The sequence below is a fragment of the Oryzias latipes genome, chromosome 23 (assembly GCF_002234675.1).
Source record: "Oryzias latipes chromosome 23, ASM223467v1".
Lineage (NCBI taxonomy): Eukaryota > Metazoa > Chordata > Actinopteri > Beloniformes > Adrianichthyidae > Oryzias > Oryzias latipes.
Window position 1 is genome coordinate 18,319,999 of NC_019881.2, and position 14,639 is coordinate 18,334,637.

The 14,639-nt window shown below is 39.5% G+C and overlaps 2 protein-coding genes across 2 annotated transcripts in view; one reads left to right on the forward strand and one right to left on the reverse strand.

Moving 5' to 3' along the window:
- The first annotated feature begins 364 nt into the window (after positions 1–364).
- On the forward strand, positions 365–9,373 carry cd36 (CD36 molecule). The gene is made up of 12 exons (XM_004083094.4): positions 365–654; positions 976–1,133; positions 1,212–1,356; positions 4,328–4,477; positions 4,570–4,661; positions 5,824–5,873; positions 5,950–6,019; positions 6,180–6,367; positions 6,460–6,578; positions 6,661–6,734; positions 8,786–8,840; positions 8,920–9,373. The coding sequence occupies exons 1-12, from the start codon at positions 532–534 to the stop codon at positions 9,094–9,096; spliced, it is 1,401 nt and encodes a 466-aa protein (XP_004083142.1). The 5' UTR covers positions 365–531; the 3' UTR covers positions 9,097–9,373.
- A 219-nt stretch (positions 9,374–9,592) lies between these two features.
- The window catches only part of sema3c (semaphorin 3C), a 44,773-nt gene continuing 39,726 nt past the window's right edge, over positions 9,593–14,639 (reverse strand). Inside the window, exon 18 of the mRNA XM_023952565.1 lies at positions 9,593–12,527. Within this exon, the coding sequence (XP_023808333.1) occupies positions 12,114–12,527 (414 nt within the window). The 3' untranslated portion in view covers positions 9,593–12,113. The remainder of the gene's footprint in view (positions 12,528–14,639) is intronic.

A 14,639-nucleotide genomic window follows, 5' to 3' on the forward strand; every position in this document is an offset into this window, starting at 1 on the left:
TTTATCACAAAAATAATCAAGATAACAGACAAACAACTTTCAGGGACAAGGAACAACAAATTTTAAAGCCTCTCATAAAAGTATAATCAAGATTACAAATACTGTTTTGCAACTTGGTGCACAGTGAGTTGAATAATGGGTTCCCTTCATGAAGGCAACATTAGGAACATTTTTGACTTAAATTCCTTTGGTAGAAGGATTTCTTAAATATCATCTAAAGACGAATAACCCAATAAGTCTGTGATCACCCCTTTTTCTCAGCCCACAGCAGCTGTTATCACCTGGCCAGAGTGACTCCTCCCACCTGGACCTTTAACCTGCCGTGTCATTATGTAACCTCACCTATTTAAAAGGTGTTCTTGGGCCCCTGCGAGAGGCGTGTGCCCCTTCCTCCGGCCTCAGCAGCTCTGTCAGCTCCCCTGATGGTCCAGCCCGACTTTGCAGCTGAGACGCAGACGAGCAGCACATAGAAGCAGGCAGGCTGAGAGGCGCACGCTTGGAAGGAGGGGGGGAATAAAAACGCACACCGCCATGGGATGCTGTAACAGAAGGTGCGGGCTGATCGCCGGAGCCGTGTTTGGAGCGGTGGTAACCATCCTGGGAGGCATCCTCATCCCAGTGGGGGACATGATCATTGAGGAGACGGTGAAGAAGGTAAGGGGGGGCTGGGTTTCCGCCCGGCACGGAGCGCAGAGAGAGTGACAGAATGGGAGTGTGTGAGTGAGATCAAGGTGAATCAGGAGAAATGTGACCGAGGAGGCGCACAGTTTGGAAGGATGCTTCAAAGTGTGGGCAGGGTTCAGAGCTGAGATCGCCTATCTTTGATTCATCAATCATCGCCATCAGTCATTTTTAGTGTTTCTTTTCATTTAAAGGCAGGACAAGTCACCTTTTTTGAAGTATTGGGAGAGCTGCTGGCCTGCAGGCAGTCTGGAGGTGTGTTAAAAATAGATTGTCTGTGTCTGTGGGGTATAGGAAGCCGTCATCGAGCCCGGAACCATAGCCTATGACAACTGGGCGGCTGCGGGAGTAAAGGTGTACCGGCAGTTCTGGTTCTTTGATGTGCAGAACCCAAGCGAGGTGGAGCAGGGCGCCAAGCCGGTGCTGGTCGAAAAAGGACCCTACACGTACGGGTAAGCCAGCTCCTCTTCGTCAACAATACTGAACCCTTCCTTTGGGTCGGACGATGACTGAGCAATTCCTATTTTCAGGACAAGGTTTCTTGCCAAGGAGAACGTCACATTCCTCCTCAATGACACCGTCTCGTTCCTGCTGCCTCAAGGTGCCATCTTTGAGCCCTCCATGTCTGTAGGACCAGAGGCAGACAACATCTCCTGCCTCAACCTTGGAGTGGCTGTAAGTTTCAACCCAAGTTTACGGCTATCCTTCATCGGCCGTGATCCTTTCTCTCTCTTGTGTTGTTCTTTCTGCGTATCTCATCTGAAACAAGCTGTGTAAAGAAAGTTCTTTAGGTTAGAATCCAGATTTGTCTCGGAGTCCTTAGGTTATGAATCATTTCAAAAATGGAACCAAAGGATGTGCTTTCTTTCAATCCCTGAATACCAAACGGCACAATCAGTGCAGATGAGTGATATCGTTGGTGGAAAAGTCCTCCTTATTGCTGTTTTACAGTGCGTCACATTTCTTTCCACTCCTTTTGGCCCAACAAAAGCCGCTGGCAGGCTAATATCTATCCTCACTCAGATAAGGCTTGTAATTATTAGCTTGCAAGTGCTTCCTGGCTCACACTGCAGCGGTTTCCTCCCATATTGACCGAGAGTAGTTAAATAAAGTTTCCCCAAGATATTTAAATATAGTCTGTTTTTGATGTCTGAAAGGGAGATTCTGTCTTTAAAAGTGTGAAGAAGGCAGAGCAAAACTATCTTGTGAGAGGCTGGATTCATATTATTATAATAATGTTAAAATGTTTTACCTAAAGAAAAGCTACGCCAACTACGGAAGCGTATTGCTTCAATAAAAACCAAAAAAAAAAAGAAAACAAGTGATTGTTTAAATCAAATTTCAGTGATTTTTGTCTATAGAACTACAAAAGCAAAGAACTACAAACTAACTAACCTCATCTTCTCATGAAAACTATAAGATGACCTGCAATTAGAAGTTGAAATTCCGCCAGCGGGCACCACATGCTTTGAAAGAGGCATCTGATTTGTCCCTTTATAATTTATATTACTTGCAATAAAGGAAGAAATAAAATGAAGGAGAAAAAAAATCAGGATTAACAATTTTGCATACTTACTTTTTGGAACGCGAGAGGAGGGGTCATTCAGTCCATTACAGTTAATGGTCAAGACTAGGGCTGCACGATATGAGGAAAACTCGCGATGTGCGATATTAGAGATTAAAATTGCGATAACGATATAATTTGCGGTATATAAACAAATAAACAAATATCAAAATAACCAAATAACCATTCCCATTACATTGCAACAGTTTAAAAATTATACTCCAAATGTCATTCCTCGACATAGGTGACAAACATCTAACGTAATAGAACTCCATCCGATTGGTCAAATGCATAAAGGGATTTATTTGATTCATTAAATGGTTCAAGCTGACATAAGATTGTTTTAGCATATTTAAGGTTTACGATTTATTGCGATATTTGCCGTCTTTTGCGATATGCATATTGCAGAGCTGGATTTGCGATAAATTTGCGGTATATTGTGCAGGCCTAGTCAAGACCTGTGCAGAAAAGGAGTTTGCTGTTATGTGAAGCTGCAGAGGCAGGCAGGGACCGTCAATAAAGTACATGAAGATGCCCCAGACAAACAATAACAGTTTTTTAATAGCTTACCATAAATAATCTCAAAATCATCGCAAGTTCTCATTATTATTAAAAGAAATTCCACAGAAACCCTGATGGCATAACTTTTTTCTCTTAGAGCAAACTAGGATGTTCGAGTAATGCAAGTTTTAGACGCTTCTTTACTTGTAGTCCTAAAAAAAAAATTGGACAAGAATTATAGTCTAATAATCTAAACCTAGAATCCCCATTTATCATTTGTTGCAGCGCTTACATTGCAAATTATGCACAGTGAGAAGGGATTCCCACTCTGTCACACTGCAATTATCAAATTTGGAAAAAGATGTAAAGAAAAAGGACAGTTAACAGTTAGGGGTGTGTATTGGCAAGAGCCTGGCAATATGAGATGTATCGCGACACATCTCAAGTGTCACTCGTTCTCATCTCATCTACAGCCCTCTACGAATCACCCCAATCCGCTTTTTTACATGCAACGTGGCGCAGAGTTTCGGTTCGGTACCCATGCTAAGCAAAAACGAAGTAGTGCATGTCTCATAACAACAAACACAGCAAGGCCGACTGAACGTTTAGCATTTAACCTTTGTGCTATCTTGTGGGGTCCAGATGACCCCACTGCAAATGTTAACGTGGTGCAAGTATCGCCAAATATCGGCATATATAGTCGATTTCCCTTTCACTCCTATGGTTAACAACATATAATTTAGATGAAAATCTATGTTTCTTGACATTTCACATTAGTAAATCCCTTCTCTTTCCTCCTGCATCAAATTAACTTTGTGTGCTGTGAAACCTTAGTTTCCTAAACAGTTTCTTTGTGAATAAAAAATCAATGCATGTAAAACTATTTTTGCAAACCATAAAAGAGTGGTTTAATGTCCCCTTTTCAAGCTATTATTTATGTATTTTTAAAATATGCTTTTATTATTTTTGAGTGTTAAAAGTATGCGTGCTACTTTAATCACTATATTGTTACCGGTGTGAAGAAAACAGTGTTGTGACATTGGGCTATAGAAATAAAATTGAACTGAATATATTTAAGGAATAATTGAAACTAGAAAGGTTTCTTGAAAAGACTGACGTTACCTTGAAGCTGTAAATCTAGCAGACAGGGTTTGAGTCTCCCTGCTGCTCTTTGGCCTATTTGTGAGCTGCAACCCACTTGACAAGAAGACACGGAAACGATTTGCTACATGTTTGTGTGTCTTTTCACCAGTGGAAAAGGTGATCTCCAAAGATTAAACTGTCTGTCTTTAAATCCTTTCAGACAAGTAGAAAAAAAAACGTCTGAACAAATATTATCAATAGAAAAAAAAGCTTTTTTGTTATTGTGTTGGACAAAATCTCAAAAACTGTGAAGGATTTGATATTTAAGATATTTAAAAAGCAGGTAAGCTTTTTTTTTGCCAAAGAAGTATGAGTGAGAAGTAAAGTAACAAGAATATAAAATAATAAATTCAGTTTTATTGATAAAAAAGTTGTAAATATGAAACAAAATGAAATGTTTTTCAGATAAATCTAATTTTTTTCCAAAAATCTTTTCAGGGAGCGTATTCTCTTCTTCCTCACAATGTGCTGGAACTGCTGATCTCTGCGAACAAGGCGTCCTTGTTCCAGAATCGGACAGTTCGGGAGCTGCTGTGGGGCTACAAAGACCCTCTGCTGTTCGGGATGCAGATGGGTCTTTTCTCACCTGTGAGTAAATGTCACATCAGGACATCTGAGAGAAAGAAATCAATTCAAAAAGGTCTTCAAATAGTTAAAATCACGTTTTTTTTCTCTTGTAGTACAATGGAACTTATGATGGCTACTACAATGTCTTCACTGGCAAGGATGACATCACAAAAGTGTCAAAGATTGACATGTATAGGGGAAACAGGTTGGCTCAAAATTCTAAGTTACTTAATTTTTCCATTTTGTAACACATTTTAACTCTGGAGAACCCAAGAACAATTTTCTTCTGGGCTTTTAAAGTTAATTTAACATTTTTGTGTTTGTGTATTTTGGGTAACAGCAATTAACAGCAGCCAAAAAAATTATGAAATATAAATGGTAAAAATAATGATTAAAAAAAAAATCTGTGGCCAAAAAAGTAAAAACACCAAAACATAAAAACTACAAAATTGAATACAGAAATAATTAGATAAAAAAAGAGTAGTAAGTAGAAAGAGTAAAGATAAAGAAAAAAAAAAACGCCAACAACAATGGCCTTAAAAATAAAATACAAAAATAATGATTGTTTCAAAAATTTAACATAATAAAATCAGTGGAAAAAAAGTAAAAACACCATAATAAAAAATACCAAAAAAGGTTCAAAAGAAATAGTAAAAATAGGAAAAAGAGAAAGAAAAAAAAACAGCAGCCAAAGATAAATAAATAAATAAGATTAATAAATAGCAGGCCAAAAAAGTTGAAATAAAAAAACCAAAATAAAAATAAAGAAATAGTAAAACAAATTGAATTAAATAAAAAACTGATGCCAAAGGTTAAAAATAAAAACAAAAATAATTTTAAAAACATAGAATATATGGTTTAATGTATTTGCCATTGTTTAACCAGAACTGTTCCTTGAGTTCCATTCATTCATCCATTCATTCTTCCAAGGAATAAAAAATAAGAAAATAAAATGAATTCATTCTAAACCAGTTTTGTCCCTTTGGGGGTCACGGGCTGCTGGAGCCTATCCTGGCCACTCGTGGGGGAAGGCGGGGTACACCTTGGACAGGTCGCTAGTCCGTCACAGGGCCACAATCACACACTCACAGTCACACCTTTGGACAATTTAGAGTAACCCATGAACCTATGTAACATGATTTGGGACGGTGGGAGGAAGCCGGAGTCACCAGAAAAAACCCATGCCCGCATGTGGAGGACATGCAAACTCCACACAGAAAGGCCCCCAGAAAAACAAGATAAAATTAAATGAAATAAAATCATACAAATAAAAATGGAAAGGCCCATCTTTGACTACATGGGTTCTCCGGGGTTAAATGTTCTAGATCAAATCTGTGTGCTCAGAAATGTTGTTTTTTGTGCTTCAGCAACCTGGGCTTTTGGAATGACTCTTATTGTGACATGATCAACGGGACAGGTACGTGTGAACGTTTACTCCACCCTCACGCTGCAGAAGCTTCACCTGCAGAAATCTCACTGCTTTTCTCCATCAGATGCGTCGTCCTTCGCTCCTTTTCTGGACAAGGAGACGCCGCTCTATTTCTTCTCTTCAGACATTTGCAGGTGAATTCCTTTTCTTCTCGCATGAGACGTGATCTTTGGACTTTTTTTTTCAAGTACAAAGCTTGCATAACAGACTTATCTTCTGCACAGCAACGTTGATGAAGATTAGATCCCCTGAATTGTTTAATCTGGAGTAACATGTCACGTTTGTTGCCTTCAGGTCCGTCTCGGCCAGCTATGAGCAGACGGTGGACCTGAAGGGGATAGATGTGTACCGCTACTCCCTCCTCCCGTCCACACTGGCCTCCCCTGTGGTCAACCCAGACAACAGATGCTTCTGCAAAAACATGCAGACCACAAAAAACTGCACTTTGGCTGGAGTTCTGGAACTTAGCGTCTGTCAGCAAGGTCAAGTATATTTATCTTTTTGTTGCGATAGAGTTTCGCTGTGACCTGCTCCTCCGTCTGAACTGCTCATGTGCTTTCTCCTTTGGAAATAGGCGCACCCGTCTACATCTCTCTCCCTCACTTCCTCCTTGGCAGTGATATACTGAGGGAGAGTGTGGTGGGCCTCAACCCGCATCCGGAAAACCATAAAACCTTCCTGGATGTGGAACCGGTATGTAGGACAGGTTCTTCTGCAGCAATGAAGTCAAACATCAGCCAAACTTGACCAAAACCTCTCCCCTGATTTCCACCAGATCACCGGGTTCACTCTAAACTTTGCCAAAAGAATTCAAGTGAATATGATGTATGGACCATCAGACGTCGTCAAGTAAGTCATACCTCCTTAAAATAGTATTTGTAAATATACGTTTAGTAGTTACGATGTCTCCACCTTAAAACAGGAGGTAATCTTCAAAAAAACGTTGTTTGATAAGAGAAATACATGAATTATTTGTATTTTGAGTCAGAAAATCTAATATTTAATAGACTATCACATGTAATGAAAAAAAATTGTACCATTTCTCAATTATATTCATAAAAAGTTTTTTGTCGCTCGGCTTTTCTGAATATTTGTAAACACCAGTACCATATTGGTTGAGGGGATCCATAATCACATGAAATTATTTGATAAAAATTTGAAATATTCATAAAAGAAAGGTGCTGCAGAGACCATCAAAGATAAAGAGATAACATTTCTTTAAAAAAAAAGTGTTCAAATCTCTTCCAAAATAAATCCCTATGTTGGAGTTTTTAACATGTTCTTGTGGTTTCTTTCTGATGATGTAAAGAAAATTAAGTTTAAAATGGCATTTCTGAGTATTTCTTTATTCATATCGTTGTGAATGAGGAGCAAACAGTTTCTGGATGCCCCACACCAGACTCGTTTGCAATCACTCATAGTACACATAGCCCTTGTGCTATCCTATGACCCCACCCTTACATTGACGTGTTCTCCCTACCATGACAAAGGTGGATAAAAGTGGAAAGATTTCATGTAATCCATGGACACCAATGAAGATCACAAATCATTGAAGAAAAAAGGTTCAGCGCACTGTCTAGTGGGTCTAGATGACCCAACTCCCAATATTAAAGTGCCTAAGATAGCATGAGGGTTAAGCATTGTACTGAGCCTAACTCAGTGTGATGTGTGCCACTCTGCCTGCATTGCAGAGTATTGTATCCAGACCTGATCTTCTGTTTCTGTCCGTTTGCCTGCCCCGACTTTTGTCTGGATCCCGACTACCCTCTAGTCTCTTCTCTGATGCTCTCATGCTGGTTATTGACCCTGATTTAGCTTTGAGGACTTTTAGCTGTGCTGACCAGCCGTCCGTCTGTTCTATGACAAAAACACGCTGGGCGGGCCCCAAGCTCCCACCTCTCAGCAATGGAGAGGTTTAAGGGGGGGTAAGGATGATCTTTTTAAACCCTTTGATGAAATCCACAAACATTCATTCATTCATTCATTTTCTATTCCGTTTATTCCCTTTTGGGGTCACGGGGCTGCTGGAGCCTATCCCAGCTACTTGTGGGCGAAGGCAGGGGATGCCCTGGACAGATCGCCAGTCTGTCGCAGGGTAGAATGTCCACAGTCACACACCCGTTCACTCTCACACTCACACCCTATGGACAATTTAGAGTTGCCAATTACCCTATGAAGCATGTTTTTGGACAGTGGGAGGAAGCTGGAGATCCTGGAGAGAACCCACGCATGCACGGGGAGAACATGCAAACTCCACACAGAAAGGTCCCCCATAAATGTTGTTTTTCATGTCCCTCAGCCGGGACTTGAACCGGGGGCCTTCTTGCTGTGAGGCAAGAGCGCTAACCACTGCACTTTCACTGCGGTGAAATTGTTTGTGGATCCGTGAAATCCACAAACAATATTTGCGAAACAATTTTTTTTTAAAGGTATCGATTCTGATCTGTCGGGTGATTTGGTACGATTTTTGCTTACGTCAGTTTTGTAGTTAGCTTTCTATAATGGTAGTTGTCTCAAATTTAATCCACACATTTTTAACATTTCTAAATACCAACAAATTTAGCAAAAAAATGAATAACGCTAAATGAGATATCCTAACCATTGGAAAATTAGCTAAACATTTCCCGTCAAAAGTGTTTTAGAGATTTCATGGAAGCAGCCATTTTGAAATGAGCAGGAAAAGCCCTTCTACTGCTCCTAGTGGAAGGAATGATAACAAAAACATGGACCAAGTTCTACACAATGGGTTTTACACAAGTTCTACACAAGTAAGGTTTGAATCATGCTAATGAGCTAGGAGCTCTCAGAAATGCCTGTATCAAATGTGATTCAAATGGTTATATGTAATTGTTAAATTATTAGTTGTCAAACCTCTTGTAATAATCTGTTTTGTTTTACAGACTCTTTAAAAATATCTCAGACTACATGATACTTCCTGTAGTTTGGATGAATGAGGTAAAAAGACAAAAAAGTCAAGAAAACCGGAACTTTTCAGACAGAAAGCTGTAACTTTTTCTCGTCATTTCCTCCCCAGACGGCGACTTTAGACGACGAAACCGCAGACATGTTTAAAAATGAACTTCTTGGCCGGATCAACATGTTGGACATCATACAGAAGGTCCTGCTGGGAGCAGGCGCCGCCATCTTTGTCCTCTGCCTCATCTTCTACTGCTTTGCAAGGAGGAGCCACAAACGGAGCAAGACTGTGTAGAGGGTTCCCTGCCGTTCGGCCCGTGCAAAGGCACAGTGCACTCAAGCTGCTATCAGCCGTCTTAATATGGACCTGCACTGTTTTTTGTTTTTATTCCATCATTATTTATGATGCTTTGTTTTTAGGTTTAAAAAAAAGGGGGGGGTTATACTGTGATTTTTGTACAGCTCAACTGAGAATTGATTTCCCAGAATTCATTTAAACAGCTGACACTGTAACATGAACTCGTCTTTTGCTGAATGACTTTGTTCAGAGTTAATAAAAGCTGAAAAAGCAAGTTCTTTCTTATTAATTTGTTTAAAAAATCAGCCCTATGTACATTTAACTCTGAAGAACCCACAGGGTCAAATTTGTCCCTCTTTTGTTGTTTAATAAGCTTTTTTTATGTAACCTTTTTCTATTTTCATGTTTTTAATTAATTTTTTTTGGCTGCTGTTAATTGCTGATTCCTCAAATGAACAAACAAAAAATACATTTGGTTGATTAATAAAATTTCTTTTTTTTTTTTTTTTAACGACCGGCACGTGGAGGGCTCTGTAGATTAACTTTAACAACCCACTTCTAACAAATCATTAAATACTTTAGCCAATACTTTTGCAAACAATTTTATTTTCTTCTTTGACCTTTCGTCTTTTCTTTTCTTTCACTTTTACTGCTTTATACCTAAAATCAAGTATATTAAACTTTTAAAAAAGTAGAAGCCTTTCTGTTTAGCGTGTAGTGCCTCCACTCGACAGGAAATCCACTGCTGTATATTTAAAAAAAGATTAATCAACTTATAATGAAAAAAAAGAATCTACTGATAAAAAAAAATTAAAAACAAGTCATGGCCTTAATGAGAAATTCATTGGAACAGATTTATTCAGGCTATTAATAAATACAAATGCATGTTTCATGGCACAGGTCATCCTGAATCGGTATGAGAAAAGGTTTTCAAAATAAAAGCTTTAATCTCTGCAATTTGCAGATACGGTCAGAGACATTTGATGAGTTCATTTATGTACACGTTGAAACATTTTTTTGTTTAAGCGAAGTTAATTTAAAAGACTGAAACAAAACAAAAGACATCTGTACACAAGCAAAGATTTCTATCTACATTATCTAAGCAATAAAAAAATGGTCTATTCACATAGTCTAAGTGTCTAATTCCCAGATAATCACTATTTGAAGAGTTAATAAAGACTGTAGCTTAGTTTAGAAATGTCTGACGTTTGTCAGTTTCTGCAGTGAAAAAAAGGGTTTGGAAATGCATTGTGGGTAAGATTCACTACCTCTTTACATTAATGATGGACATGCTTCAGTGCTGGTGAAACATGCAGGTTGAGTAGAGTCAGGCATCCTCTCATACAGTACACAGATCAGCAAGTCTGCAGCCACACCTGCTGAATTTAAGCTTCTGCTGAGGCGTATGGCAGCCCAGAGAGGCCAAAAAAAAAAAAAAAAAAACCTAATAAAGAAAGTTTACCACCTAAACTTTTGGGATTGTTTGTTTCTTCAGCATTTACCATCATGGCACTATTTTGTATCACTTGTGCTCTCTACTTGAACTCTATTGACGTTTTATTCACTTGATAGCATCCAATAACATCTATATAGATTGACCTTTTTTCTTAATTTGGTCAGAAATATTTCAAATTGCCTCACTGTAAAAACTATAATTGCTTCCTTTTGTTTTATTTGTTCAATTTTATATATTTTTCATTTTAAAGATAAATTTAATTCCAAAGTAGCTCTTTTTTCATGCAAAAACAACCACGTTATAGCTTTATACAGTAGTCCCATTTGGATGAAAACTGTTTTTTAGGTGTTTTTAACATGACCTTGTGGCATTTTTCTGATGATGGAAAACATATACATATATATAGATAGAGAGAGAGCGAGAGAGAGAGAGAGAATTAAGCTTAATATTGCATGTCTGAGTATCTTATAATGAGACTCATTGTGAATCAGGAGCAGACAAAAAAATACAGTCTGAAAAGGAGCTTATGTGTGACGTAGAAAATAGGCTGGGATGGCCACAAGCTCCCTGCTCTGCTCCATTCTGATGCATCCACTTGTTTTTGTTGCTCTGGTAATGCTGGGTTGGGGTTGTGAGGACCTGTAAGCTAGCGGGAGAGAATGTAAACAGAGAGCTCTCAGCAAAGGAGAGTAGATAAGGGGGGCGGGCTTCTTCTGGGCCAACGGTCCCACAACTAAGATGTGAATTTCTAATTAAAAACTGCCACTTTATGTTATGTCCTAGAAAACAATACAGATTTTAGCTTGAAACTGCACAATCTTAACTAAAAAAATTTTTTTAAAAGAAGACTGGAGTGGAACTTTAACGAATCAGGATTCATTTTATGTTTTTTTTAATCAAATTTGACTGTAAGAAAGAAACAATATCCCAGGAAACTGTAGAGAAGATGGACACACAAGCCCCAGAAGACAGGAAGTAAAAAAAAAATCTGAAAATGAATTAGATAAAAAAAAGTAAGAAAAAAAGAGGAATTATTATAATATATCAGAAGAGGATAGATAAGATGATTTTTTACTGAATTCTTTTGTTCAAATCCGTCTATTTTCAGATTTTTTTTGGGAGAATTTTGGTGCTAGTTGTTTCCTCTGGGCTGCCATACACTGCCTGTCTCATTTAAACAGAAAATATCCTTTGGCCTCAACTTTTACACAGTTTCTCTGAATTTGACTGCCATGCATTTAGAAACATCTCCGCTCTTATGAGCATCACCGTCACATCTTCTCTGCGCCTCTTTGCAACGTTCTTTAAAGCAAACCACCTCCTTTGGATGTCAATATTCAGCTGATCCACTGAGGAGCTGATGAGTTTCTTCATCATCATCTCGTTTCTTCTTTTTGTATTTCCACTCCTGCTTGTGTTATTCTGGTCTCAGAGCATCCTTGGCTCCCGGTTGTTTTGTGTCTAAGTGAAACTTTTTCACACAACCTCATGCAAAAACAAAGAAATCCTTTTCCCAAACTGCTTCCATTGTACAAAAGTCTCCCCGTCTCTGCAGCTCTCAGACCTCTGGGAGATGGTTGCGTCTATTGCGGCTCTTTCTTCGGTCCAATAAGGGCTTTAGTTTGGCCAAATCCCCCCTGAGGGGTCCGGGCGGCTGTGCCTGCTGCTGCTGCTGCTTCTTCTGCAGGTTCCTCTCTTTGCAGTACTGCTGCACGGCCAGAGTCTCCGCAGGACTAAAGGCCGCCAGCAGGACCTTAGGGTGCACCGAGCTGGCCCACCCCCAGGGCGACTGCCGCTTGTCTGTCAGCACGCTCACCATGGCGTCGCTCAGCACGCGCAGGCGGATTTTAGCCACGGTGCGTTTGAAGCCGTTCTCGGTGGTCAGGCAGTAGTAAAGACCCTGATCGGACGGCAGGGCGGAGCGGATGAGCAGGCCGTGCTCGGTGGAGAAAACGCGATCACTCAGCTTCACCTGCAGGGAAATCGGCATGAGTTCATGTCTCTTTACATCATAGCGGGTGAAATGGTCAAATGTTCGATGCCATGCAAACTCTAGCAGATTTAACCTCCTCATCATACCATACATAACAAGTGGAAGGATGTCAGAATATCTTAGTGCTCCAAAACTGTCTGATTCTCACACAGATTTGTTAGTAATTCTGTATTTTAATTAAAAATTGTGTTATTTCTTTTTTTTCCCCCATATACAGTATTTCCTCACTATACTCCCTACACTATCCTTTTTTTAACAGCATTGTGTTCTGCTTTCTGATTGGCTGTAGACCACACTTTCTTATAAAAAAGCTGATTTTAAAGTGTATCAAACAATTATTTTGAATTAAATGGATACATTCAGAAGAAACACGTGAGATTACGACATAATAAAAAGCTCCTGTCATTTTCCCTTGCTGAATCGGACAGTCGCCGACAACAGAAACGTTCCGTGTGCTGATCCAGGCGATCAGCAGCGAGAAGTGCAGGGATGGTGGATCTCAAAGACCTTTAATGATTTGCCAAAGGTCAAACTCCTGACCAGCCGTTGAGCAGACAGACAGCTCAGTGAATTGCAGTCCTCTATTGTAAACTAGTCACGCCTTGATATTATAAATGTTATCTTTGAGCAGGTGTTGGTTTTCTTTTAAGTGTTTTGCAGAAGTGTTGCAGTAAAAATGTATCACTATTAAAAAAAAAATTGGAAGTTGACTGTATATGAGAACTGGACTGAGTCAGACAGACATCACTCATAGAAAATATCTTATTTCTGCCTCCAACGAATTTACATCAATTCAGTCTTCTTTTATTGCAATACGGACCCAGCCATGTTGGAGCCAGCAAATGTCAGCAATCCCAAGATCACATATCCCTAAAATCGAAACTATATAGACTTTTTCTGTTTTAAATCATCAACACAACACTGCATACAGCTGGTTCTGCGCAATCTGCTGTGTAAATGTTTTGCCGCATAAGCAGTGGTTAATACTGGAGATAGATTACAGAGTACTGGATAAATCATCTCCATTTTCTCTTTAAAAAGTTCTTTTTTTTGAACATATTACCTTCTTACTGCATTTATGTTCCTTTAGAGACTTTAAACTGGATTAGAAGTGGCTTAAATAAATCTGAAACATAAAAAAATATCCCACGATTATTGACTACCATTTGCCTTAAAGTACAAAGTGTTGATAAAAGTGAACGTAAAATTAAATTTGAGTCTAAATGAATGTTTTAGATCAGGGGTCGGGAACCTTTTTGGCCAAGAGAGCCATAAACGCCACATATTTTGAAATGTAATTTCGAAAGAGCCATACAATAATGTGGTGCCCCTTTCCCACACGGAGGCACGGAGACTTAAGCTCTTTTAAGGTTCTTTATTCTGGTTACTGCAGACCGCGACAAACGCCGCACAATTAATTCAGCAGCTCCTCAATCTCTCCCGCTGAGACGAGAGCACTTCTCCCAACTTTATATTCCCCGGCTCCCGCTCCAGCCCTCCCATTTCCCTTATTTGGCCCATGGCTGAACACCATTGGTCCAAACTACCTAATAACAGGCTGAGCGACAGAACTGAGAGCCAATCAGATCTATGCTTGATGCGTTTAATGAACTCCAGAACTTTCAACGCGGCCCAACAGCCGCTCAGTCCGCGACAATTTGTTTAAAACTAAAAATACAAATGAATGTGTGCATTTGATTTAATTTCAACATTTTTAAAGTACAATAAGTCTGTGGATTATTTTTAATAACATTGTTATGCTGTTGCTTATAAATGATGAGTATTTCTCGTGGTAGTTTTGCTGATGGTCTAGTCTGGTTGATACGTGGTGAGTTTCTGCTTCATGCAGGCGTTGAGACTTTAAACGTGATCATAGGTCTGAATGTTCTGTAGATGTGAGACAGACTGCTCACATGCAGACGCGGAGCCAAACACACACTCACGGGCAGCAGGTTTTACGTATTTACAATCCCTGCGCGATTCACCTGCTGCCTGTCCCCACAACACCTCAGCCCCACCCCCTGCTTTCTTCCTCACACATCCCGTCCCCGCATCTGCGCGCTCTTTCTCAGAGACGGGAGCGCAGTTTTA